Below are 26,295 nucleotides of genomic sequence, written 5' to 3' on the forward strand. Positions count from 1 at the left end.
TACGAACAAATTGCAATGATAACATTCCTATGACTTAATGCACATGACATGATCTATATGCTCCTATCCCATACTACCCGTTTTGAAATCGTTTTGAAAACGTCTTTGAAAATAGGAGCTTCTGGCTCTGAACCAGTTTTGTAACACCCCCAAAATCCATACACGTCTAATGCTACGTCGCATCGACTTTGGGAGTGTTACCGCCGCGATGGAACGCAAGGCATAATTAGAAATACGGTAACTCAAATTCATTGTCTCAAAACCAAATTGCAGCGGAATAGAAAATGTAAATACAACTCGGGAATCATAGATGACCCCTCTTTATTCAAACTCAAACCATTTAACAATTTCTAAAAATTCAGTAATACTTAAACCAAAGTTTAACTTCAAACTACAGACTAGCCCCCTTATGCTTGATATCATGCAGCAGCACCAGCTCACCTAGTCTGCTCCCCATTGAAGTGTCAATGGTTCATCACAGGTCAACAAACACATAATAACACACAGAGTCAGCTATGCTGAGTACGTAATGAACCATTGAAACTATATGAACATAAATGATGCACACTTACAACTCTATATGAAATACATTATCTCACATCTTTAATCTTTCATTATTTGGCATCGAACGGGCACCGTCATCTTACTAGAATCATACGGGCTACTGAATCCTTAATAGACAACTTGGTCTATTAGATGAAATGCAAATACGGTTTTGTTCCGTCTCACACCCATCACCTTAGTATGCATACCCCCAAGATCGAACGGAACCTTCCGCCTACTTGAGTTATCAAAATATAAGGACACTACTGTCGTCACAGTAGGCCTGCGTAGGAGTGTAGGACAAGTCCCACACTCCCCCCATTGTTCTATACTTGTAGGGAATCCAACTACAAGTATTGCCATAATCTTCTTTTACTACTACATTCTTTTTATAACTTAAAGAGTCATTTACATGCTCTCTTAATTACCAAACTCAATCTTATCTCTGTAACACTCTCGTTACTCTATAGATCAGATTAATAATGCTGATGTTACACTACGATAGAACTTCGCATTTCAATGCAACATATTTCAATGCATCATATTGATTTCACGTTATAAACGTCTAACCAAACAATCACAATCAAATGTTCCCTATCATGGTACTAGGTTCCAATAAAATGAACTGCAACCTAATCATGATACTAAGCTTGAAAGTAAACTGGTACGCGTACGTACCTTGTAGCGGAGAATTTTCGCTGACTTAATTGAACGAGCCGCTTATGAAATTGGGACCTAAACCGTTAAAACAAAGCTTTAGTGTTACGTCCTTGATAACACTAACAACTACTACGTACTAAGACCATAACGATCTAACGATTCGAATTAAACGATAGTTAAAACCTTATTCCAGAACTTTCGTTAAATTCTAATCTAGTGATTTAACGTCTTTTAGAAGTCAGAGTTAGTGAGTAACTAAGTTAGTTAGTAACATTAGTCCACTATTTTACCAATCCAAAAGGGTCATAAGTCCAACCTGTCTTATGTCCAGAATTAAGTCATATGTCCAAAAGTAAGTCATATGTCCAAAGAGTAAGTATATGTCCAAAAGGTAAGTTCCATGTCCAAAAGTAAGTCATATGTCCCAAAGTCAGGTTCCATGAAACAGGTACTCATGAAACGATAATAACTTTAACTAATAAGAACACACTTTTCCTACTTTCAACTTATTCCAATTACAAACCTAACCAAATTAACTTAAAACAGAATAATAACTTAACTAGTTAAACAATCTAATAATTTACTAAACACTCTAATTACTAATTATTAATTACAAACCTTACGTAATTATGAAAACTGTAAATATAACTAACAAATAAACTGTCATACTAAGTTAAGTACAAAAATTATACCGCTAGAACTTGCCGGCGAACGAATTTCGGCGACCGAAACCACACCGCACACGCGCACACACCGAGAACGGTCTCCGTCGCCCAAACACCCTTGCGCGACCCAGATTTGTCGCGCCACCACACTCGCACGACGCGGAACCACACTCGCACGACTCGAACACCACTCGAACCCCCTCGAACACGAGCCAACACCACCGCTCGCAACAAAACTCTCGACCCACTTTTCGCACAACCCTCGAACAAACTTTCGAACACCCTCGTGCTCGACGGAACTCGCACAAACCACGAACAACTTCGCACCAACACTCTCGAACCTCTTCGCACCCACACTCTCGAACAGCACAACCACTCGCAGCAATTCGCACCAACCCTCGCGCGAAACCCGTGCAGCCTTCGTCGGAACCTTTTGCACCAACACCACCCACGCACAGTACCGGCGACGTGAAGGAGCGGAGCGAAGTTAAAGAGGAAGAGCAGCGAGAGAAACTCCGAGAGAGAGAAAGGAAAATCTGAGAGAGAAAGGACGAGAGAGAGATCGGCTAAGGAGAGAGAGAGGGAGAAGAAAGTCGGCTGAGGAGAGGGAGAAGAAAGGGTTTAGGGTTTTCTGAAATTCCCTCTCCTTTTCTTTTTATACTCCCTTCAAAAGGTAGTAACCCTAGGTCAAGTGAAGATTAGGTTACTCTTTTAAAACTCCGAAAATGCCTAACAATTTCCTATTAACAATAATTTATTCCTATTAATTTGTAAATAAACTAAAATACCTTTTTATTAATTTTTTTATATTTTTTTAATTAGTACGAAATTACTACTAGAAATACGGAGTATTACAGCTTGACACTAACATGGGGGAGAGGATAAGGAAGCCCGAAACAAAAACAAGAGAGGGGGAGGGGGAGCCCATAACATCTACAACACTAAACAAGGACGCTAAGGCGGGAACCATGGACAACGACGGGGAGGGGGATGACCAACGCGGAGATCCAAAGAACTCAACAAAACTAACTAGCGACGGGGTGGGGGTGGCCTGACCAAACTCGGCACCAAAAAACTGAAACACCGGGGAGGGGGAATGTAGAAATAACCGAATCGACGATGGGGGAAGGGGAAAATGGACGGGGAAACGGGAAAGGGGAGGAAAAAACAATCTAATCTACAGTGGGAAGGGGGCAGGGTGATGCGACGACGAGGGGAGAGGGCAGAGGGGACACGGCGGTGGGGATGAGGGAGGGTGAGGGATGAGGAGGGGAATGAAGGGGAAGCAACGAAACTAACAGAAATGACAGGGAGGACTCGACGTAGGCTCGCCGACAACCCTGCGGCCACCGGCGAGCCTGCGGTGGCGGCGGTAAAACTGGGTTTACCTAAGGTTTGGGAATTTTTTTGGGGAGGACGTCTGCTAGAGAGAGATAGGGTTTTTTTTGTCCCACATGAAATGGTCAGTATCCAATGCAAACCTTTCTAACCATCTAATTTGATGGGATGTATCCGTTTATCGCCTCATAACTAGTTATATATGTTATATTCTTATGCAATGATCATAAAATTAAGTATTAAAACAGTAACCATTATATTTCTTGACTCTTTTTTGTACTCACTCCATCTTTTTTTAATTTAGTTGTTACATTTGATCTTTTTTTAGTTGTTACATTAGACCATTTAGTCAAGTCTGTTTTTAGTTGCTGTATTTGCCAAATATTTCTACTTTTAATATGTGATAGCCACATATTATTTACCTTTAGACCCTTATTTTTGGTTTCATCACTCAAAAAGACAACTAGTTTAATACTTTATTGCTCTACTTTTCAATGGTCACCACATGTTTCCTTGGTCTGTGTGCTAAAGTATATGTAGCAATTGAAAGAACACGGATGGAGTAACTAACATATGATTGAAATAAAATGATCCTTTTGCCTCTATTGAAATGGAAGATTAAGTGTAATACGTACTCCTCAATTTCTAATTAAGATACTTATATTCTACAATATCAGTATAATATTAGATGTTTATCAGTTTTTTCAAATTATCAGTACAATATTTAATGTCAATTCTTATTTTTCCTACAAATTTAACTTTAATTAAATAAAAATTAAAAAATTATATATATATATATATATATATATATATATATATTATTATATAGAAGTGAGTTCATATGAGAATGCATACTTATATGAGAAATGAGAAGATTTTACACGCTATAACTCTTATGAATAAGTGATATACTCTAATGAAAAAGTGATGTAATTCCAAAAAAATATTTGAAAAAAAATTCAAAAAAAACAAATTTTTTTTTGAATTCAAAATTTTTTAGAGGATTAACTCTAATGAATAAGTGTTGTAACTCTAAACCAATCGTGTGGTTGAGATTTATTCTCATTTCTCATGTAAGGAGCATTCTCATGTGATCCTGCCTTTATATATATATAGCAAGAAATGAAAACATTTACCAATTCAATAACTAAGGGCCCGTTCGGTATTACTGTTGTTTTTTATTTTTTGGTTTTTTGATTTTCAAAGTCATATGATATATGTCCTATATATAATAAATAAATAAATTAGTCAAACTTATTAGGAACATGATAATTTTGAAAACTGACAACTAAAAAGTGAAAACCACTTTTTTTGGTTTCCTGTTTTTGGTTTTTAATTTTCAAAAAAACTGAAAACTGAAAACAAAAAGCGATAACGAACGGGTCCTAAATGTTTCTAATACTGAACAATGCATGATTTTATAGTAAGTTCCTAAATTTATATCATTGTAGGGAATGTATTTAATACTTATTACTAGGGATGGCAATGGGGCGAGTCTGGGTCGGGTCCACCTGGACCCAGACCCGTTTATTTTTCACAGACCCAGACCCGTTGGGTCAAGATTTTTCAGACCCAGACCCACTGGGTCTAGCAGGTCCATGGGTCCTTACTGGGTCCTAAATGGGTCCTTAGTTTTAAGTTTTCATCACATTTTCAAATATATGTAATTAAAAAATATCCTCCAAATATATATAGGTTCTTGTATCCATGGTTAAAGCATTCTCTAAATAAAATTTTAAGAATTAACTGATAAAATATTAAAATGTTACAACTTATAAACTTACATGTCTCTCATAAAATTTTAGAGTTTAGGTAAAAAAAAAAAAAAAATTCTAATATGTAAATGGGTCCGCGGGGCGGGTGTGGGTTTAGCATATGTGGACCCGGACCCAGACCCGACCCACGCTCTTCGAGACCCAGACCCGACCCGAACCCATTGGGTCTAAAATTTCTGGACCCAGACCCTTATAAATGGGTCGGGTCCTAGCGGGTCTGGGTCGGGTCCATGACTCATTGCCATCCCTACTTATTACTAGCCTTTAGTGCTACATTTATCAATATCAAATTTTTATTATATACTCCCTCTATTTTAAAATATAAGGTATTCATATTTTATGAAAATTTGCTTTGACCATAAATATCTCTCGCAATATGATAAATAAAATTATAAAGATTATAATGTTGGAATCGTCTTGAAAAATACTATAGTAAAGTTATTTTTTAAAAAAATTCTATCAATATAAATTTGGAGTAATTAACGGTCAAAATTCGACCTCGAATATCGTGCGTGCCTTATATTTTGAAACGGAGGTATAAAAATTTGTATAATCGTTATATTTAAAATGGAGAGACCAATGAAAATAATTTCCTTAACTCTATGCACAAAAAGATGTTAAAAAATCAATAAAGAATTAAAAAGGAGTTGCAACAAAAAAGACAAAATTGGAAGTGAAGTAGGTCTTGAAACACCAACTATTGAATCTCAGATTACACCTACATGAAGCAGAATTTATTGCAAAAAGTACTAACTCCAACAAAAATACAATTCCCATAAATAAACAAATAACGCCAGCACTTGAGCAACTGTTCCCAATTTATGATGATCCATAATTAATACTCACAAAAATCCCCACCAACATCAATACCAACACCAAAACAAATCCACATATCAAAATCCATAAACAAAACAAACCCATTTCTTCTATTACTAGTACTATCACTTCTCTTCAACTTTCCTTCAAATCCCATCACAAAAACTTCAAAAAAAATGGAGAATTTGAGATCTATGTCATGCAGAGAAGGAAGAATGCAAATGGAGAGTTACAAGAATAACAATGGAAACTCAGGGGTTCCACCATTACCAACAAGCATGCAAGATCTTAGGTCTTACAGCACATCTTATGCTTCAAATTATATGCAAGTTCATCCTCAACCTTCAACAAAAGATTTAAAAGGTAATAATAATAGTAATCAGAAGAAAAATAGAGGATTAGGATCAACTAATACTTCATCATCATCATCTTGTTCATATAATAATTCATCTTCATCAACAAAAAGTTGGAGTTTGAGTGATCCAGAGCTTCAAAGGAAGAAAAGGGTTGCTAGTTATAAAGTTTATGCTGTTGAAGGAAAAATGAAAGGTTCTTTTAGGAAGAGTTTTAGGTGGATTAAGAATACTTGCTCTCAAGCTGTCTATGGTTGGTGGTGAAGTTATGTTTTTTTTTTTTTTTTAATACTATGTTGAAATCTATGTGTTTTAATCTTTGTATGATGATGGTTTATTATCAATGGTGATGTTTATGTGTTCTTATTATCATTAATTTTGATGAAATGTATGTTATTGATAGAGAATATGTCAAATATGTGACAGTTTATTATATCATTTTTGATAAACAATCTCTCGTGCACGATATAAAAGTATGCACAAAATATGAACATCCATTTTAATAAATTGAACATAAAGTCCAAAAAGAAACTCTTTTTTAATTTTTGATAGGGGAACCCAAATACATAAGATTCTTGGAAAATTATATAGGGAGTCCTTAGAATTAAACGTATTGTCCAAAATTAAGATACTATGTATTTTTACACATACTCCCTCTGTTTTTTTTTTTTCTTTCTCACTTGGAATCTTGACACTATTCATGCATAAAGAGAATCTTCTCAAATGTTCTCAATTTATAAGAAAAAACATAGTCATGTGGGGTCTTGTTTGATTCGTCTCAATTAGTACTTTATTAATATTCAATCGTTATAATTTTTACTAATATATAATGAAAGATATTTAAGTTTTAAAACGTGCATTGGAAGACGCGCACAGGAAGGTGAGAATGATAAAAAAAACAGAGGGAGTAATAATCAACGGTACAACGTAAATTATATTTATCAATAAGAGTTGACTCAAGTGGTAAGCAGCTTAATGTCGAGTTCAGGCCTCACCGTATGCAGAAACTCTTATAGTGGGACTCACTCACCAAAATCAGGTGTGCGACCCGAGTCAGAATTGGATGTAGTCGGAGTAAAGCGGGTGGACAACCAAAAAAACATGAATTATATTTTTTATTATTTAATACTACATACAATGTCAAAACTACAATTAAATGTAGATTTTAATGAACTTGATGATGTTATTTTATATGTTGGCAATAATTGATTCTCTAGTACAACAGTTGGTAATGTCTATTCTAGCATCCTTAACAATGAACCCAAGAACTGTTCATGAAGAATGAACAGTTATTTTGGCCCTTAATCGTGAATCCAAAAGAGTTTCGTGCATGGATTGAGGCAAACTGATTCGGAAAATCAATCGTATGTGAAAATAGATTCATCTTCCACGCTGGCGCTAGGAAGGAAAAGAAAAAAAAAATCTAAAGCGCCACGTATCACTGGACAATTAGAGAAAGCAGTACAACAAAAACAAGTGAAAGTATTGGGTCAGACCGTCTGACCAATACTTACTGTCAGACGGGCTGAGCCCAATACTCAAATGGCCTTAGTAAGAAAACGCAGACAATTGCCGCCCTTCTTTCCCTTTACCCCTCCCTCCTTCCCACTCAACTACCACTAACTTTGTCGCATCCCACAAACACCATTTACGCACCCATATTGAGGACTGAGATTTGCACTGATATGATAACAAGTGGAAACAATAATGGTTTATAAAATTTTAATAGACAACTATTGATAAGTCTTAAAGAGAGAGAAGAAGAGTATACAACTCCAATGGCGGATGAGTCGAATTTGACATCGGATAGACGGTGAAACTCCACCGCTTTACGGATGACGGGTTTATTATCGGCGAGGCCGAGCTTCTTTGCTATTTCTGTGATGTCCATTGATGAGATTGAGATACTAAAGAGGGTTGATTTTCGAAGTCAGAGGAGAGAGAAAAGGGAGGAAAGAATGAGGATTGAGGTTGAAGAAGGTTCATTATGGCCCCAAATATGTATGTTTTCCTTTAGTACTAAGATCACAATATTCGACAAAAAGGATAAAAAGCAAGTAATAAAAGAATCGTTCAAAAGTTTGTGGTGAAATTTGGTTGAAGAGTTCATGGAACTGAAAGATATTGGTGAGGTTGAGGAGAGTGAAGGTAAGTTAGTTTTTGTATTGTTTCAGTTAGCTTTTGTATTCTTTCAGTTCGTTTTTTATTTCTTTCAGTTGGTCTTTTTATTTTTTCAGTTAGTTCTTTATTTCTTTCAGTTAGTTCTTTATTTCTTTCAGTTGGTGTTTTATATGTTTCAGTTGGTGTTTAAAAATATTTGAAACCAACTGAAAACAAAGAAGACTAACTGAAAAAAAATGAAGACTACCTGAAAAAAAATGGAGACTACCTGAAAAAAAATGGAGACAACCTGAAAAAAAATGGAGACAACCTGAAAAAAAATGGAGACAACTTGAAAAGTGAGAGAAAGCAGAGGTTAGTGTTTTGTTTTCTTTTTAATTGGTCTTTATTTTCTTTCAGTTGGACTTTCTTTTCTTTCAGTTAGACTTTCTTTTCTTTCAGTTAGACCTTTCTTTTCTTTCAGTTAGACTTTGTTTTCTTTCAGTTGGACTTTCTTTTCTTTCAGTTGGACTTTATTTTCTTTCAGTTAGACTTTCTTTTCTTTCAGTTGGACCAACTGAAAGAAATAATGGACTAACTGAAACAAAATGAAGACTACCTGAAAAAAAATGTAGACTGCCTGAAAAAGAATAAAGACCAACTGAAACCCAAGTAAGTCTAACTGAAGCACAAAAACCCACTGAAAAATAAAGAAGACTAAGTGAAAACAAAATGAAGACTACCTGAAAAAAATTGAAACCACCTGAAAAAAAATGAAGACTACCTGAAAAAAAATTGGAACCACCTGAAAGTCGTCCGACCAAGATTATGGCCGGACGAGTCCGACACAATACGTTCTCCAAAAACAAAAAGTTGGTCTTGAACTCTTGATTGACGTACGCCAGCAGCCCAGCACCCACTTGTACTCTGCCACTTGTGTCACTCCCATTGGTTCTTTTACTATTAACATTATAATTTTTGTACCGTTAATATACCAAAAAATATAATTCAAAAAAATAAAAAGAATACCAAAATTTATAATTTTTCATTCTCTCTAAGTAGTAGACACCCATTTTGCTACACGTTACTCACAATTTCATTTTTCTCTTCTTCTCCTTTTTTTAAAAAGAATTTAACATTAATTTATTGATTTAAAGTCATATGACACTCATACACTGCAATAGAAGTCAAAATTAAACAAATACATACCCAAATGAAACAGATATAATTCTAATATGACAAAACCATGATCGTTGAGTAGATCTAACACTTTTGAAAACCCTCGTCTTTCACATCATTGTCTGATGCAGCCTTCTGCAAGGGGGCTTGCGATCTTTCGTACTTCTAAAGTGGAACTGGATTCAATTCAAGTGATTGTAAACAAAATCTTGACATCTCTTGCAACTCCGCACAAATTTAGATCAACAAATCAATCTATTGAATTACACGAAAACCCAAAAACAAACTCTCCAAACTCTCATATGGGGAGAGATAAAATTCAATATATGGGTAGATATAACTAGGGGTGTGCACCGGTCCAGGACTGGACCGGAACCGGCTGGAGCTACCGATGGACCGGAATCCGGGAATTTCTTGGACCAGAACCAGGACCGAATTTTTTTTTTCCAAAAAAAAATCTTTTTTATTTTATTTAAAAATATTTATAAATTATATACATTAAAAATTAATAATTTTAATAATAACAATCCTAAAAAAAAGAAATAGTAGGATTTTAAGTTTCTAGCTTTCTACCTTTTAATTTTTTTAACATATAAACTTTTTTTTACAAAAATAATAGAAATTGTTGTCCAACCGATCAGGACAAGAATTTTTCGGGTTTGGACCGGACCGTACCGGTGGACTAGGGACCGGATTTGATCCGGTCCAAATTCCGGTCCGGATTGATTTGTGCACACTCCTAGATATAACCCAATATATGCGTAGAAAAACTCTCCATTAAAGAGAAACTGGAGTTTATTAGAATAATAAACATATAAAACTAGTAACAAAAGGAGAAAAGGGGTTTACCACCACCCTTTACCACCACCCAACAGGGTGGCGGTAGCCTTAGTTTGAAAATTAAGGTTTTATGAGACATGAGTTAGAAAAGAGAAAAAAAAGGAAAGGGAGGAGACAATTATTTTCTTTTTCTCTCTTCTCCTCCTAATATCATCACATAAATATTAATTAATTTTGAAATAAAAAAAATAATTAGTCATCGACAATTATTATAAGAAAAATTAGTAGTTACGAATTAATATTGTAAGCGTTAATTGCAATTAATTAGCATAAATTGGTTTTATATTAATCAATACAACTTCATAAAATTAACGGTTTTTCACCAGTAACTCCTTTGGTATTTCAAAATTTGTGGGGTACCCCTTTTGTTTCAAAAATGCACTAACCTTACTATTTCAATAAAATGCATGAAGTGCCCTTAATGACTAAAGGTGTCAAGTTTCCGTTAGCTTTATTTACCATTTTGCCATTATTAACCCCTAAAACCTAAACCCTAACCCCCCCCCCCCTCCCCCACCCCCGTCAAATTCCCCCACTCCCGCAGCCCTTCCCCTACCACCCCAGCAGCCCTCTTGATAAGCCTCTATTTTCTACATGATTTTATCCCTTATATTACATTTTAGTATAAGTTTCGATACTTATAATAGATTTTTTTTATATATATTTTAACGTTTTAAGAGTTAAGTTACATAGCTAATAAAGCTCCTTACTCTATTATTTTAAAGTTCCTTACTCTATTATTTTGTAGTTAACATTTAGAAAAAGAAAGAAAGGAAGAAAATCCCACAGCAATCTAAGACTAATTACAAAGAGAAAAGGTTAAGGAGCGCAGTATATAGAACAAAGGAAGCCCAATAGGCAATACTTACAATGCAGCCACGCACAAGATATAGAGAAAGAAAAGAGAAAAAGCTCTTGTTGGGCCAAACAAAACAAACAACACGACAGCATACAAAGAGGAGAAAGTATTCTTTTATAATTCGAATATTCGATATTGGACAACTTGTCTCATATCATGACATTTTTGTAATTTTACTAGTAACTTGATATAATATAATATAACATTTTCTTCATATAATTAGATGCAGCTAGTATATGATATAACAGTCAACTGATATGATAAGATGGATTTAAAATATGATATACTAGAAAATGAAATCCAAAAAAACCAGGAAGTTCTAGCCTTTTAATCCAAAGTGAATTTTTAGGCTCCTATTTCTATTGTCTTTTGTTAGTTCGATAACGTTTATCATAAAAATTATTGAAATGCCATGATATTGGAAAATTTGCCCAATATCAAATATGTGAATATCATTGCTCTACAAAGAGAGGGGTTTTTGAGACCCTAAGTCATACAACAACAATTTAAAAAGATACTGAGGTACGAACAAGAAGAGAAGACTGAGGGATTGGAGACAAACACAACAAAAGATGAAGAACGAGAGACAGAACGGAACCAATGACAAACAACAGAGCCATATTAGGTGCAATTTACCCATCTTGAGTTTTTTCAGTTTTCCTGTTCTATTTCAATTACTATGTTTAATTTCAGATTTTTGTTATACAATTAGATCAATAATTTATTAATTTATATGGCTTGCTAATTTTCTTTGTTCTAGGATAGGGATGTAGTCTTTTATATTTCTATCAATGAATTAATTTTGTTGTTTGGGGTTTGATTTATTATAATTGCAATTTGATGATCTTGATTTGTTTCATTCTATTAATCTGGTCAATTAATTGTATGTTTGAGGCATTGAATTATTAGCGAAAGTGAAAGTTCAATATTAGTTTGTGGGGTCATTAAACGTCAAGTAGTATAATTTTAGGAATAGTTATACACTTGGGGTGATCTTTTTATATGAATTTCTTGTTCGTAATGGGTTTATATTAATTGTTATGACCACAAAAGTAGGCGTAAGATTAGTATAGATACACGTTTTCTACCTTGGAAAAGGAGATAATATATCATAGGAAGTTCGATCATGGCAACCCAATATTATTTCAACCCAACAACTGGTTTAATCTCATTATAGAAAATAAAAGGTGAAACCTGAAACCTAGAACTATCTCTCATATTTGGTTTATACCTATTGTCCGATATTTTTAGTGTTAGAATTAGTATAGTTCATATGTTAGTAATTTAGTTATCACCACCATTCACTATTTTCGGATCGTCTAAATAATATTAGTGTCTCTTAATTTGGTAGTTGATTATATCTCCTTGTGGGAAATGATACCTTTCTCACCCTATACACACTAATTGACATGTACACTTGCGGTATTTTAAGGCACTTTTAGGACCGACCACCCCCTCCCTCCAATCTCCATCGAATTCCCTCTCCCCACCCTGTCGCATTCCCCACTCCTACACCCCTTACCCCCCAGCCCCGCAACCCCCCACCCTCCCCCACTCCTACAACCCTTCCCCCACCCCCACAACCCCCATTAGTGTCGAGAAATTCAGAGCTAACTTAAATCTGGGAAAAAATCGAAAAAAATAACAGTTGAGATGAGGAGAGAGAGTGCCGAAATCTGCCATTAGTGTCGAAGGAGAGAGTGTGAGATGAGGAGGCGCCATTGTTAAATGCAGAAGGGGGGGGGGGGGCTTCGATAGAAGGCAGAAGGGGGTGCGGGAGTGGGCTAGGGGGTGGGCTTCGATGGAGGGCAGAAGGGGATGCGTGGTTGGGGGGAGGGTGGTGGGATGTGCGGGTAGGGGGGTGGTGGTGGTTGGGTGGTTAAGGTTGGGGTTAGGTGTTAGGATTAGGGTTTAAAAGTTCGAGTTAAGGGGTTAATTAGTGAAAAGCGTGTCACGTACCTAACAAAAATAACTTAACTATTCCTCCTAACTAATGTAGTCGGGCAAGTAAGGATCGAATTCCAAGAGACTAACTGATTCAAAGTAGTTAAATTGATTTTAATTAATACTAAGCAAGTAATCAAAATAATAGATGATGAACTAATTAACTTTTTTAAAGGTAAGTTTAAGTTCTTTACGAATAGGAGAAAATTTATAAATCCTTCTTATAAGAGTTGAGACTCACTTTCATAGAGTTGTATTTAAAAAGTTTGTATTTTGTAAAGTAAGGTCACGTTTCACAACTATATAAAGGAAAGACTAAGGTAGATATGTGTCCTATTATGCTAAGGACAAGATAACAATAGAGATAAAAAGAGATGATAGAATAGTTAGTTAGTGTGTTTTTATTTCAAATGGGAGATTGCCTGTTCGAGTCTTTACACATACATTTATGAGGTTGAGGTGGTGGAGTAGCGGCATTGCTTCCCACCTCATTTCCTCGTATCCCTGAGGTCTAGGAATCAAACCTAAAAAAATAGAACTTGTCTGAAGATCTCCCCTAATCCCCCTCAAGTGAGTCTCCTTCATCTTACCTTAAAAAAAATAACTATAGAGATACCCTTAAACAAAACAGGAAAATACTAATCAGATATCCATAAAACATTAAAAAGCAGACGGGAGAATCCAAGACGTAAAATTTGTGCATTCCACCTCAAGTGAAGGGGACTTCCATTAAAATTTCTTTACAAGTGCTACGGTGCTACCGGAGTCCTTACCTCAAGCCTTCCAGTTTCATGCCTTCATTTTCTGGCTTTCGCCTGTCCTAAAAAAATTGTACAAAAATAATAAAGGGAAGAAAAAAGAACAACATGCAGAACCTAAATTTGAAGAAAGACAAGAACACATAAGATCCCATAGAAATAAACTGTTATTTGAGATTTACATGGGAGAAACTAGAGAGGTCTAAAACCTTTGAGAAGAAACCAATCACTACGGCCTCTCTTCATTGCTGACATTAAGGCCCTCAATTTTCTTGATGGTAGATTCAAGATTATGTTCATTTGATGCTACCCTGGCAGAAAATGAACGAGGATGCTCCGATGATACAAATGGCGAAATACGATGTCCACTCGAGACTTTCTGAAGACTCGGGTCACCAGTAGCAGGGCGGCTGGCATCTGCGTCACTCCCAGCAAACACTGCATCACGACTACTTGACCCAGCAGCACGCCTTGCTGATGTGCTTGTTCTCATAAGAGAGCTAGGTAGCTGCCAAGGAAACCAAAAAAGCAATACAATCAATGGATGCATAATCTGAAGATACTTGCATCATATCATCAATAATCAAGAGGTGCATGCGTAAAATTTGTGGAAATTTAACCAAACCACATTTCAACAATGGAGAAACATTGCCTCGGTACATTTGTGGCGCCTTGAATTTACAGTGCATGCATAACAAGTTGAGCGTAAAGGAATAGCAGTCAATTGGTGCACATTTTTATGCTTCCTCAGTTCCTTTTTAAGTATCTTTCTTTCTTTTTCTTTTTCTTTTTTAGGGGTGGGGAAGATATTTAAAATAGAAGTACTTCAAGGGTCCGTTTGGTTTCATAGAAATTGGTTTTCCATGGAAAATGCAAATAAATACTAAGTATTAGTTTTCCTTTGTCTGGCTTGATGGAAAACTATTAGGGTAAATGGAGATGTTGGGAATGAGAGTGGAGGAAAATAGTTTTCCATCAAATTGTGGAGGAAAATGTTTACAAAGAGATGAGAAACTCTTTTCCACCTTAGTTTTTATTTTTAAATTCCATGTCCAACCAAACAACGAAAATGGGGTTTTCCTCCAAAACAAACAGAGCCTAAGTCTCCCTGAATTTATATGGATTTCTGTACCAATGAACGATGATCTCAGACTTGGAAGCGAGTGCCAAACTTGGATATATACAAGTCTTACGTGCCAATTTCTGAACTTGAATATATGAAGACATGGTTATATGGACACGGCCACAAGGGGAAACTTGTTATGTGCAAGTAGAAAAGCACCTATTTTCCCCTTTTTGCCAAGAATTTGAATTTCGATTATTTGTGGAAACACATCAATTGGCCAAACCCTACAGGCTAAGCAGCTAAGAAGAAGTGTCAAGAACGAGAATTGTTAAAATTAGCATATTGGAAGATCAATCGACCAAAATAAACCGTCTTCACCTCCCAATCTGTAGTCCCGATACAGTATTTGCTCAATACCTACCACTAACTTGCTCAATAATTGAATCTCTTAGTAGCTCATCAGGTTAGTCATTTTGATATTAGATGGAGCGATCATCAGGTAAAAAATGAGGTAACCACTTGGACCTAATTGCTGCAATTGTGCTCACATTAGACATGGATTTGGATCGACTAATCACATACCAAGCATTTGGTTTGCAAATTTTGCCTTGCTGAATCCCACACTTTGGACAGCCAGAAATCCACTGTATCAGTTAATGGAATCCCAAAACAAGCCCCCCCCCCCCAAAAAAAAAAAAAGAAAACATAAAAATCAGGAAAAAGAAAAACAAATTTTCGAATCAAACGCACTCAGAATAAGTGAGATAGCAAATAGAAACATCGTGTCGTACGTTGGCTACACCCAAGACATGAGCCACATAAAGGGAGAAAATGAAGAAAATAAGATACGAAGTTCTAGAGATCTTGTATTCTATTGCTTTTCTTAATTATTACGGGAAACTGTGAATTCTTCTAATTGATGACCCGTGGGTAGACCTGGTTATTGAGCGGTCGGGTAAGAAAAACAAGGAACAAATAGAGCCAAAAGTGAGTTTAAATGAATGTGAATCCGAATATGTAATTGTTTTTACAAAACCTATTTTATTTTTCAAAATTATTGGGTTTCTTTATTGGCCCTATAATGGCCTTGTCCATTAATGACCCTATCCAATAAAGCCCTGTAAATTTGACCCTAACCCTTTAATGACTACCCTGTCCAATAACCAGGTCTACCCGTGGGGCATGGGTCATTTCTTTTTTCTTTTCGACTTTTGGTAGGTTCATAGATAAACAGAAGTTCCTAGCTTTTGGCCTGAACTCAAGGTTCTCTCAAAGAAGACAACTTAAGGTTGTCTCTTGACCTTTTCTTCTGCCTCCTTGATTTTTCCCAACTTTTTTCTTTTCCAAGGTATTATGTTTAGTTTCCTTTCTCTCAGATATTTCCTTACTGTTTCCTGTTGTACAAAATAAAAATTAAAAAATAAATTCTACCCATAAAATATGTATAGGCATTCCCCTACCAGTTCACAGCCAGGTCTAACTAACTCATCAGAGTCTGGACATCATTTACTATCAGCTGCTGAATAGCTGACTCATGTTCACAGCCAGCAATGATCAGATAGTCAGTAATGACAAGGTTCAGGAACCAAAAGCAAACAGCATGCCATATGTAAACCCATTTATAATGTAACTAACAGTAGTTAACTTGCATATGTGGCAAGCTCTGTAAAAGATCTTACCATGGGGTCTTTAGCTGCAGCTGGATCATTTCCAGCAGGACTTTTCTGCTTAGGCAAACTCGCCATTCTCCTACGAGATGAGTCTGCAGAAAGCCAATTAGACGGTCTTCCTTCTTCAGCACCTAAAAGAAAGGTCATCAGCTTTGTTTGATAATAGGTGTATGCATGCAACAGGAGTCAAAAAAATAATACTCCAGAGTCCAGACCAAGTGACCTCTAGACTCTAGAGTCTAGTGCCTGCAGCTAGTCCTACAAAGCAGATTAGATAGACAAAACTGGAGAATAAAAGGGTGACAATCCTGGACAAGTTTTGTCGGATAAGTTGTGGGGCAATTAGTAAATCATGTAGAAAGCATTCAAAGCCTAATCCAATTGGTTATTCAGCCAAGAAATTCTGGAAAAAGAAGAGGCAAATGGAGCTTCAGAAACGGGGCCTGCATCCCATTCTCTGGATTGGGTTTTAAGAGAGTTATTCGACTAAGCTTGCTCTTATAGCTATCCGCTTTATAACTGTTTTATTGTTGAGCAATTTTCACATGCTTTACATATCTCTCTTCCTCAAAACATGCTCTCATGAAAATTAACAGTTAAAATATAGTAATACAAGAATGCAGATAATTTATATAAAAAGTTTCAGGAAGACATGTATAGCACAGTGAGGTTATTTAAACAATTACGAACAAAAGTAATACTTAATTGCAGAAGAGTACCAGGTTGTCTGTCGTTGGCGCCATGAGGCAGCCCAGAGCTTGGTCCAGCAGCACCCTGATGCAGTTATTAAACAAGTACATAAGTAGCTGAGTTTCATGCAATATAGTCAAACAAGGCAAAGACCAAGTTCACTTACAAGAGCACGTGGAGGGGGGGCAACAATCTGAGATTGCTGATACTTCAGTATAGTCCAGTCGAAGACATAATCAAACTGAAATCCTGAAGCAAGATACGAATACCACAATCAAAATCTGTTGGAACCTCCAGTAAAGCCAAATACCCATCGAACTAATACCATTATTTACCTTCACGAATAAATAAGTCACGAAAGATCCTTTTCAGATAAGCATAATCTGGTTTATCATCGAACCGCAGTGAACGGCAGAAATGGAAGTATGATGCAAATTCTGTTGGATAACCTCGACATAGAGCCTGAAGGAAAATTGTAATTAACACGCCAGAAAAATTGTAACTCGCCAATGTAAAACTACAAACCATAGAAGAGGCTTGAAAGAGATAAAATTACCTCAATAGAGGTCGAGACTTTTTTCTCACTAATCTTTTCGTACTTCTGTTTCTTGGTCCCAGCTTTCAGCCCCTGCCAGGGAAGACTACCAAAAAAAGAGGCAACATCAAAAAAATGAAGACAGGGGCAAAAGAATACAATTATAATGTGGACTAACCGGTTTTTAGTTTTTACCTTCCTCTTAAAAAATACATAAGAACATAACCCAGTGATTCTAAGTCATCCCTTCGGCTTTGTTCTGTATACAAAAAATTGAATATAGTGTCAAAACGAACCACTTAAATGCTTCGTTTAACGAGTACTTTAGACTACGGAAGCAGAAGACAGAGAAAATGATCAATGAACAACAGAATGGAAAACCATACCAATTCCTAAGTGAGTGTTCATGCTTGCATATCTAGCAGTCCCTGTCAAATTCTTGTTCTCCCTACAGCACAACCAAGTCACTTCAGATAAGTGGTTGAGTAAATTACTACATTATGTCTTCCTCCAACATTTTCCTTTGGGGGGAGGGGGGAGGAAGGTAAGACAACAAAACAATAGCAAAAAGCATGAAGAAAGCACGATAATAACAATAAAACAGAACTGAAGCAAAAGTCACTCATAGAAATGAAGCCTTGCATCACGAAGACTCGTACATGAATAAATAAATAAAGCATACAGATCAGTATGCCAAATAACTAAAATAGATATTTTTCTGTGGTTGCTAGATCATCAAGACAGCAATCCCGTGTATCTTGTGATAAGCGATCAACAAGAATTTGCAGGGAAACTCAACCTAATTCATTATAGGAAAATTTTCCACTTCAGGACAATGTGGTTTAGTTATTCGATATTGGTGCCCGTGGTTATCTTATTTACACTTTGATGCGCTGTGGTTTAGTAATTACATTCTGGTATTTGGTAATCTACGATTAACTCCGTCAATATTTCCAGTTAAGCAATTTCTCTGTTTTTCCCTTATTATTTGACATTAGAAAACAACTTGCAATCATCAGTTTCTACATTAAACAAACTCCCTAATTCAGGATGCTACTATATGTACGTACCTCCTCACAAAATATCTTCATTATTTCCTTCAAATCCTGTTGTTTTTCAATTTTTGTGTGTTTAATTTGCTCCTCACTTGTGCAAATATACTCTTAAATTCTAATTTCACGCATCAATTGGTCTTCTATAAATCTAGGGGCACCAAAGTGAAATTATTAAACCATAGGGCACCAAAATGGGGAGGGAGGAGGGGAAATCAAGAAAACTCGGCGCACCATTGTGTCATTACTTCAAATATGAGGGCCCCCAGGTGGAAGTTTTACTTCATTATGCGTTCACCTTGCACACGTACTACAAATATGCAATTTCATACACGCACTTCAGTACATCTGAATATTCCATGTTGATAGTTGGTCATTTGGGAACATTATATATGACCAAGTGAAATTTTTGGGTCATTGGGTACTAGCTATGATATATAGCATTAGTAACATCGATAGTGCACACACACACACAGACAAATATAGCGCGTGGTAATTTAACTAATGAGATAGCTAAAGACGAAACTTAGGTCCGTATACATCAATATGATATACTCTTTGGTATTTAACTATTATCAAGAAAGACAAGAGGCTTGAGAAAAATGAAGATAGAACTAGCCAAAGAGAAGGCCCAAGTCCACATCTAAGCATGGGAAAGTCTACATATATGTACCACATTACAAGAAGCTCTTGGATGAACATGCAGCCACTTTACTTTTTAGACAAGCTCATAAACCAGCCAAAACCTTCCTATCAAAGTGACACCGCAAAGTCAAAGAAAAGAAACATTGTACAAGTTGCCTCTTTCCGACAACCAAATAGGAGATGTAATTTGTGTTCAATTAAACTCGCATTGATGCTCATCCTAACCAATAACCATGCATGTTTTCTATTTCTTCAATCTGTCTCAACCCCTCTTCATTTCAATGAATGTTGGGACTTCTCTTATTCAAATTGTACAATCTGATTGATTGTCCTCATAGGCCCTCTATACTTCATCTCACTTAAAATGATATTGCTGATTAAAACTAATTTATGTTGATTAACATGTTGCGCCAATTGAAACGTATCTTCACTGAGTAAAGCTGAAGTTTACTGATCTTAATGGATTTTTGCTACTCGACTAGTTCCATTTTAAATGCAGATATATAAATGAATACTCACTTTTCTTATTATGGTGTCAAAACAAGGACGCATTTTATCGTAAAGGTTTCCAATCTACCGAACCGATACTATCCGCATCGTAAAGATGCAAAAGAAACTGCATTTTAGGTGGGTTCAAAATATTTCATGGTCTGAGCCGATATTTGACGGTACGACAACCGCATCATCCCTGTTCCCTCACTGTGGCCGAACTGCGATCGTGACCAAAACCACAAATTCGAACAATGTTTCTGATCAAAACCAATTGCTTATAGGATAAAGAGAACAGGTCACGAAGGCGCATTTCACCACTTTTTATGTGCTCTGGACTCATGAATTAGTAAAAGATGGAATGGTAATCAATAGAAAATGGGCATATTGGTAATTTTATCCAAAAAGAACAGATCTAATAACCACGACACCAGGTATGTGGAGCATGAATATTTTGACAATTTGAGGTCATGATAAAATCAAAAGTAAATTTCCACAAAAATCAACAAAGCAAGTTCTTTGCTCTTTTGGAAGTCATGTTATATTAAGTACTCTCTAACCTATACGACTTTGCTAGGAAGGAAATTCCAAACATATAACCATGTCACTAGCAAAGCAATGATAAAATTATGTCTCTATATGCTTTTTCCACCCCTCTTTACCACCTATGGAATTTCCATCAAAGAAAATTCACAGAGAATAACAAAATTCTTTCTAAGCAACTCCGTCCAGACGAAAACAATGACAATGACAACAAGAACAACCAGAACCTGGTATTATCAAGGTGAGGGTTTCGAAGAATGCAATTTTACCCAATTGAGAAAAAGTAGAAAGACAACTAAAGTGAGAAGGTGAACTTTATTTCTCAAAGTGCAAGATAGGTCATTTATTGATTCAAAGAGGCTAGGGAAACAACCACAACAATAAATATAATACCACATATGCTGATGACAACAAAGATGATACAGCAGCAGTAACAAATATTAGCAGGCTTGTAGCTTCCAACATGTCAGCTGCTACACTAACAATACATACTCATGACTCACCTATAAGGAATGTGTTGATGGGATGTACTGTCTCTATACTTCTTCGCTAGACCAAAATCAATCATGTAGACCTGCATGAAGTTAGTGAATGTACACAAGTGCATTAGAATATAAGAACAACTGTAACAAAACAAATTTAAAAATCTCTCCCCTCCTCTATGCAAACTGATTCACACCTGGTTTGCTCGTCTCCCTAACCCCATGAGGAAGTTATCTGGCTTGATATCTCGATGCAAGAATGATTTGGAATGAACAAATTCAACTCGATTGATCTGAAAATTATCATTTCAACTAATCACAAAAATGATTTTGACATCAAAGAGAAAGTAATGGAAGAAAAGTTTAGAGAAAGAAAGAAAATACCATCTGATCAGCAAGCATCAGGACAGTCTTCAACGAAAATTTCCTACTACAGAAGTTGAATAAATCTTCTAAGCTGGGGCCAAGTAGATCTATGACTAGAACGTTGTAGTCCCCTTCAACACCAAACCATCTTACGTTAGGAATTCCAGCTGCAAACATCAGACAACCAGAGTAAGAACAATATCAGAACACAGGATTAGCTTTAGAAACAATTTAGACTCAAGACTGATAGGATAAGCTCATTACTTCCTCCTTGCAGAATTTTATATAATTTGGACTCATACAACAGTTGAGGATGCTTTGTTTTCACATTTTCCTGAAAAACATTAAAAAAAATTAGAAATACGGTCACTGAGAGATACAATATGGCAAAGCTTGTTCCAATTTTCAAGCAGAAGCCAATTACATCAATTTCAACATATAATAACAACTGAACAAGATCACATATAATAATTCCTTTCAGTTCATGTTGAACTGACAGAAAGATTCAAGCAACTGCAACATATTAATTTTATCACACGTCCATAACTAAAGCAACAATAAAGAGACCTTAAACTTTATGACAAAAAATGATGCAATTGCATCACCACAAATCCACAACTACCTGGATAAGATGCACACATACAGCACAACGACTTGTTCTCCTTAGGCTGCGTCAGATCTGGGTAGATCTCAGGGGGGTTACAGACGGCATTTTATTTTAAATGAAGGTTCCTAATATACTTCTTAGTCTACTAATTTCAAGCTCATGTAAATAATGAAGGATGTTTGGATTTTTCATTCACATTCCACCAGAAAGTATAGAGTCAAACCCCATCTCTTCATCATTCCATGCGTCTGCAAGCTTGTAACAAAATCCTAAAAAAATTTTACATAGGTTTTGAGTTGCTAAAAAACCAGATTGATTTGCCTAAATTGCATTAAACTTCAATTTTTGCCAGCTCCACTTGTTTCCAAAAATGAGTTTCCAAGCCTCCAACTGTTGAATAATACAATCAATTGAAGCAAGACCCAAAGCAACAGTTGAAATCTTATCGCTTTGAAATGGGGTTCTAAAAGCTCTAATACTGCATCAACCCAAGAAAAGGCCTTCAGTGCAAATGCTAACACCACTTTTGCCGTCAAGCTACTCATCTCATGGTTGCTGAGGATATGGTGAACAGAGGGAAGTATAAGAATGTAAAGTAAGCCAGCAAAGATTTGTGAGAGTAGAGGTGACACGAATTCAGGTCCACTTACAAGGGATTTTTCATACTCCAATTAATATGTAAGTTACTGGGTTCTCCAAATCATCTTAAACTTTATCAAAAGCAATATGTAACTAAGTCCCGTCTCCAAAGTTATTGTTCAAAAGTATCTATGCAAAAAATGTCAAGTGGAAGAGAAATTGAATAAGAAAAAACCTAGTCTGTCAAAGTCACTCAATAGTCTCCTTACATATGCAATGAATATAAAGCTCAACAAAATGACAATGGTGCAAATAGAGACCCTGAGACCAATACAATGCTTCACAAAATTATCAGCTACGATTGACCACGATCCTCAAATGAACAGGAGATGCCACGTGACCAATACAGCTTCTAGAAGGTAAGAGCAAAAGAAGCACTTGAGGTACTTTCTTGCACAAAAGCATGTCCAATACTACAGAAACATCTCAAGGTGGACAAAAGATAATGTACAACTACTAAAGAGAGATCTGTTCCTAAAAATCAATTAATGAGCAGTAAACATGAAAAGGCTCATTTTCCTCCCAAATCACAGAGGAAGCTTCTCTTTCGCACCTTTCAATAAGCCAAGTGCACTTGTTGCTCTTTCCTTGCAACATTCACAAGGTCTAACAAGCAAAGCAGGTCCTAGGATTACATTCACTTTGTCTCTTTTGTGGACAAGACTTGTATTAAATAATGCTAAAAATACATTGATATTGAAGTGCAACAAAAAATGATTATATAATTTCTAAACAGACAACCTGAATGATCTCTCCTACTTATCTTTCAGCAGGTGGGCTCCTTCCCTTTGTATATGTTTTTTTTTCACAATTTTTCTCCTTGACTTTCTCAAATCTATTTTATATCTCATATTTTGGCTCCCACTTTACACCACTCTAGTTTTCTTGTTCTTTTTTGTTCCTTATACATTCTCTCGCCTTACTTCTCTCACTTTCAATTTCGAAGTTTTTTGGGTTTACCCTTTTTACTTATTCCTTCATTTTTCTTGTTTCGCTTTTGACGGACTGTTCCTCATGACAGTTAATGATAGCCGATCCGAAATCATTTTGGGACTAGGGCTTTGTTGTTGTTGATTAGTAGAAATGGTGAGAACAATATTAAAAGATGTTTAAAGTAGATGTTGCCACAACAGACAAGAGTGACAAGACTAAAGCCAACTTCAAAAGAAGAAATTACAGCAGACTGGTGATAACAAAGAATCCCAAGTCCCCAACCCACACTCTCACCCTCTCTGGTGTTGCTTGCCGATAATGCTGCTACAACCCTCCCCCCACCCCCCACCCCCCACCCACACACAACCCCCTGGAGGGTTGAGGGGGGAAAAAAGCAGGAAGTAGTAGAAGTCATGAGTCCATCAAGAAATAACAAACACTCTCACCAAATTTCAACACAGGAAAGGACTTTTCAAGTGATCTTCCTTGATGCCTGCTGTGCTGCATATAAATCATAGAGCAAAACTGTCTGTTTTTGAGATCATCTTCACCATATATTTTAATATTTAGGGATGACCAGACAAGGCCACTTCCTACAGCTGTTCTTGACCCTAGATTATCCCCATTATTTGAAGTTTGAAACAACAGTCTACCATCAGAAATGATGACGTCAAGCCAGCTAGAAACAAGAAACATCATAGGACCACAATGTATGAACTCGAAATAGCGTCAAAGTGTACCCTCTATGGTCGACCACACTCTCTCACTCTCAACAGGAAAAAGAACTCACTTTCGCTCTCCTCACATCCAAGATATTCATAAAAGTAATAACTTAAAGTCACTCAACAACATAAATCCTAAAACAATGTGCCATGAAGACTTTCCAAACTAACATGAGACGGAGGAAGTGATACCCAATACCAGCATAGTGGAACTTAAAGCCCTATAGTAAATGTAGGTACTGTACATAAAATTGCAATATCATCAAATTTAGCATAGTTTTGATACTGAATAATTGAAATAATACATAGCACAAAGTCTAACTTCATTCACCAGGGCTAGAAGCACAGGCAGACTGATCTCAAAGAATCCTACATGCTCGAATTTATAAAGGCCACTGCAGCATTTCTAACATATATAAACACGAAACCACTACATGCACCCTTCATATCTAAAATATATTCCAATTACATTACTACATTAAGTAACAAATATTATCCAAGTCCATCAATACTACTCTAGTTCGATAATTCTACATATAACACACCCTCAATGTCTTCCATTTTCTACCTAAAAGCCTAAAACGCTTCCTTTTACCCTTTCTATATCTGGATGAGTGTAAATATTCTTTAACTCCACTAACAGCAATCCATATCAAGTACATTTAACTGAAAACCCGAAGTGCAAACAACTAAAATCACTAAAAGTGTGAATTGCATTCTCAGCTAAATGACTAACAGACCTAGCTAAGCTCTATAAATATAGTGTTCATTGTCATAGAATAATCAATTAAAAAGGCTCAAACCAACTATACAAGAGAACGAACCAAAAAACCCAACTAATAAATGGCCGATGGAAAACCAAATAGTTACAAAGACTATGATGAACCACAACAAGAATATATGTAACAAGGCTATGATTACTTCCCTCCCATAGCAAATGCAAACTCGATAGAGCACACTCAAAATTTAGTTACCATAGCAAAAACGACATAATTACTCAGTAAAGTAATACAAAAACCGACATTCGATGATTCATGAACCCAAAATCTACACCATCACTAATAAGTATTATCTAGTAACATGAACACCATAAAGCTAATATTTTTACCAATTCAATCACAAGTTCCTATTAACAACTAAAAAACAATCAATAGGAGTATTAACTTCTCTATTAATAGATAAGTTCCCATCACAAAATTTATATAAACCCAAAAAAATTAGTGAAGCAATACTCACAAGCTTGATTGCCACCTCCTCATTAGTCTGTACATTAGTACCTAAACCCAAATCACAAAATCATATCAAAATCAGTAAAACATGATTATGTTCAATCAAAACTCACAAAAAAAAAAACTAAGAATTTTTTTTATAAAAAAAAAACAACAAGAAGAATTTCAACAAACCAAGGTAGATCTCTCCAAAAGAGCCACTTCCGATCTTCCGACCAAGTCGAAACTTGTTACCAACTCGAGGTTCCATGTAAAATTGAATCAATTTTTCAGGGTTTTTTTTTTTTTTGATATTCAAAAAATAAAGAGAAACAATCAATCAATAAACCAACCCTAGTTAAGAAATATGATTGTTGTCAATATGGAAGAGAAAAACGGCAATGAAGAGAAAATTGGAAGGTAACCCCCATCAAAAAAAACAAAAAAGGAAATACCCATATAATAAATTAAATAATTAAATGAAGGGAAAAATTAAAGCTTTGATTTTTATTTTTATTTTTATTTTCTCTCTCTCCCACCCGTATTTTTTTCTAAATTTTTCTTTTTAATCACATTATTAATTTTCCTTAAACTGCAAAAAAAATAGGAATAAAAAAGTGGGTGTCGATTATTTATTTCAATTAATGATATAAAAGGGGGAAAATAAATTTGGAGAAAAATTGCAGAAAAAAGAAAGGAAAGAAGAAAAAAGAGGAGAGAGAAAGTGATGATATTGATATTGAGCAGGCGCTTCGATTTGATCCAACGAAGCCTTGCTGCTGTTGCGTTCATTAACAGCTCCTTTTTCTGTTTTTTTT

The 26,295-nt window shown here is 35.8% G+C and overlaps 2 protein-coding genes across 3 annotated transcripts; one reads left to right on the plus strand and one right to left on the minus strand.

Annotated features, from left to right (window-relative positions):
• Positions 1-5,590: 5,590 nt before the first annotated feature.
• Positions 5,591-6,522, plus strand: LOC104899787 (uncharacterized). The gene has a single exon (XM_010687052.3). The coding sequence runs from the start codon at positions 5,974-5,976 to the stop codon at positions 6,412-6,414; it is 441 nt and encodes a 146-aa protein (XP_010685354.1). The 5' UTR covers positions 5,591-5,973; the 3' UTR covers positions 6,415-6,522.
• Positions 6,523-13,749: 7,227 nt separating this feature from the next.
• LOC104899788 (casein kinase 1-like protein 2) lies at positions 13,750-26,295 on the minus strand. Of its 2 annotated transcripts, XM_048647835.2 has the most exons (15): positions 25,673-26,295; positions 25,506-25,546; positions 21,633-21,702; positions 21,387-21,535; positions 21,200-21,295; positions 21,024-21,094; positions 18,178-18,239; positions 17,987-18,050; positions 17,813-17,897; positions 17,592-17,718; positions 17,423-17,505; positions 17,286-17,340; positions 16,576-16,697; positions 14,040-14,338; positions 13,750-13,892 (listed from the first exon to the last, which is right to left on the minus strand). In XM_048647835.2, the coding sequence occupies exons 1-14, from the start codon at positions 25,746-25,748 to the stop codon at positions 14,060-14,062; spliced, it is 1,380 nt and encodes a 459-aa protein (XP_048503792.1). In that variant the 5' UTR covers positions 25,749-26,295; the 3' UTR covers positions 13,750-13,892; positions 14,040-14,059. The 2 variants fall into 2 exon arrangements, with proteins under 2 accessions (XP_048503792.1, XP_010685356.1); XM_010687054.4 differs by having other exon boundaries at positions 13,750-14,338; positions 25,673-26,294.

Source organism: Beta vulgaris, chromosome 7, assembly GCF_026745355.1.
Source record: "Beta vulgaris subsp. vulgaris cultivar EL10 chromosome 7, EL10.2, whole genome shotgun sequence".
In the NCBI taxonomy this organism is placed as follows: domain Eukaryota; kingdom Viridiplantae; phylum Streptophyta; class Magnoliopsida; order Caryophyllales; family Amaranthaceae; genus Beta; species Beta vulgaris.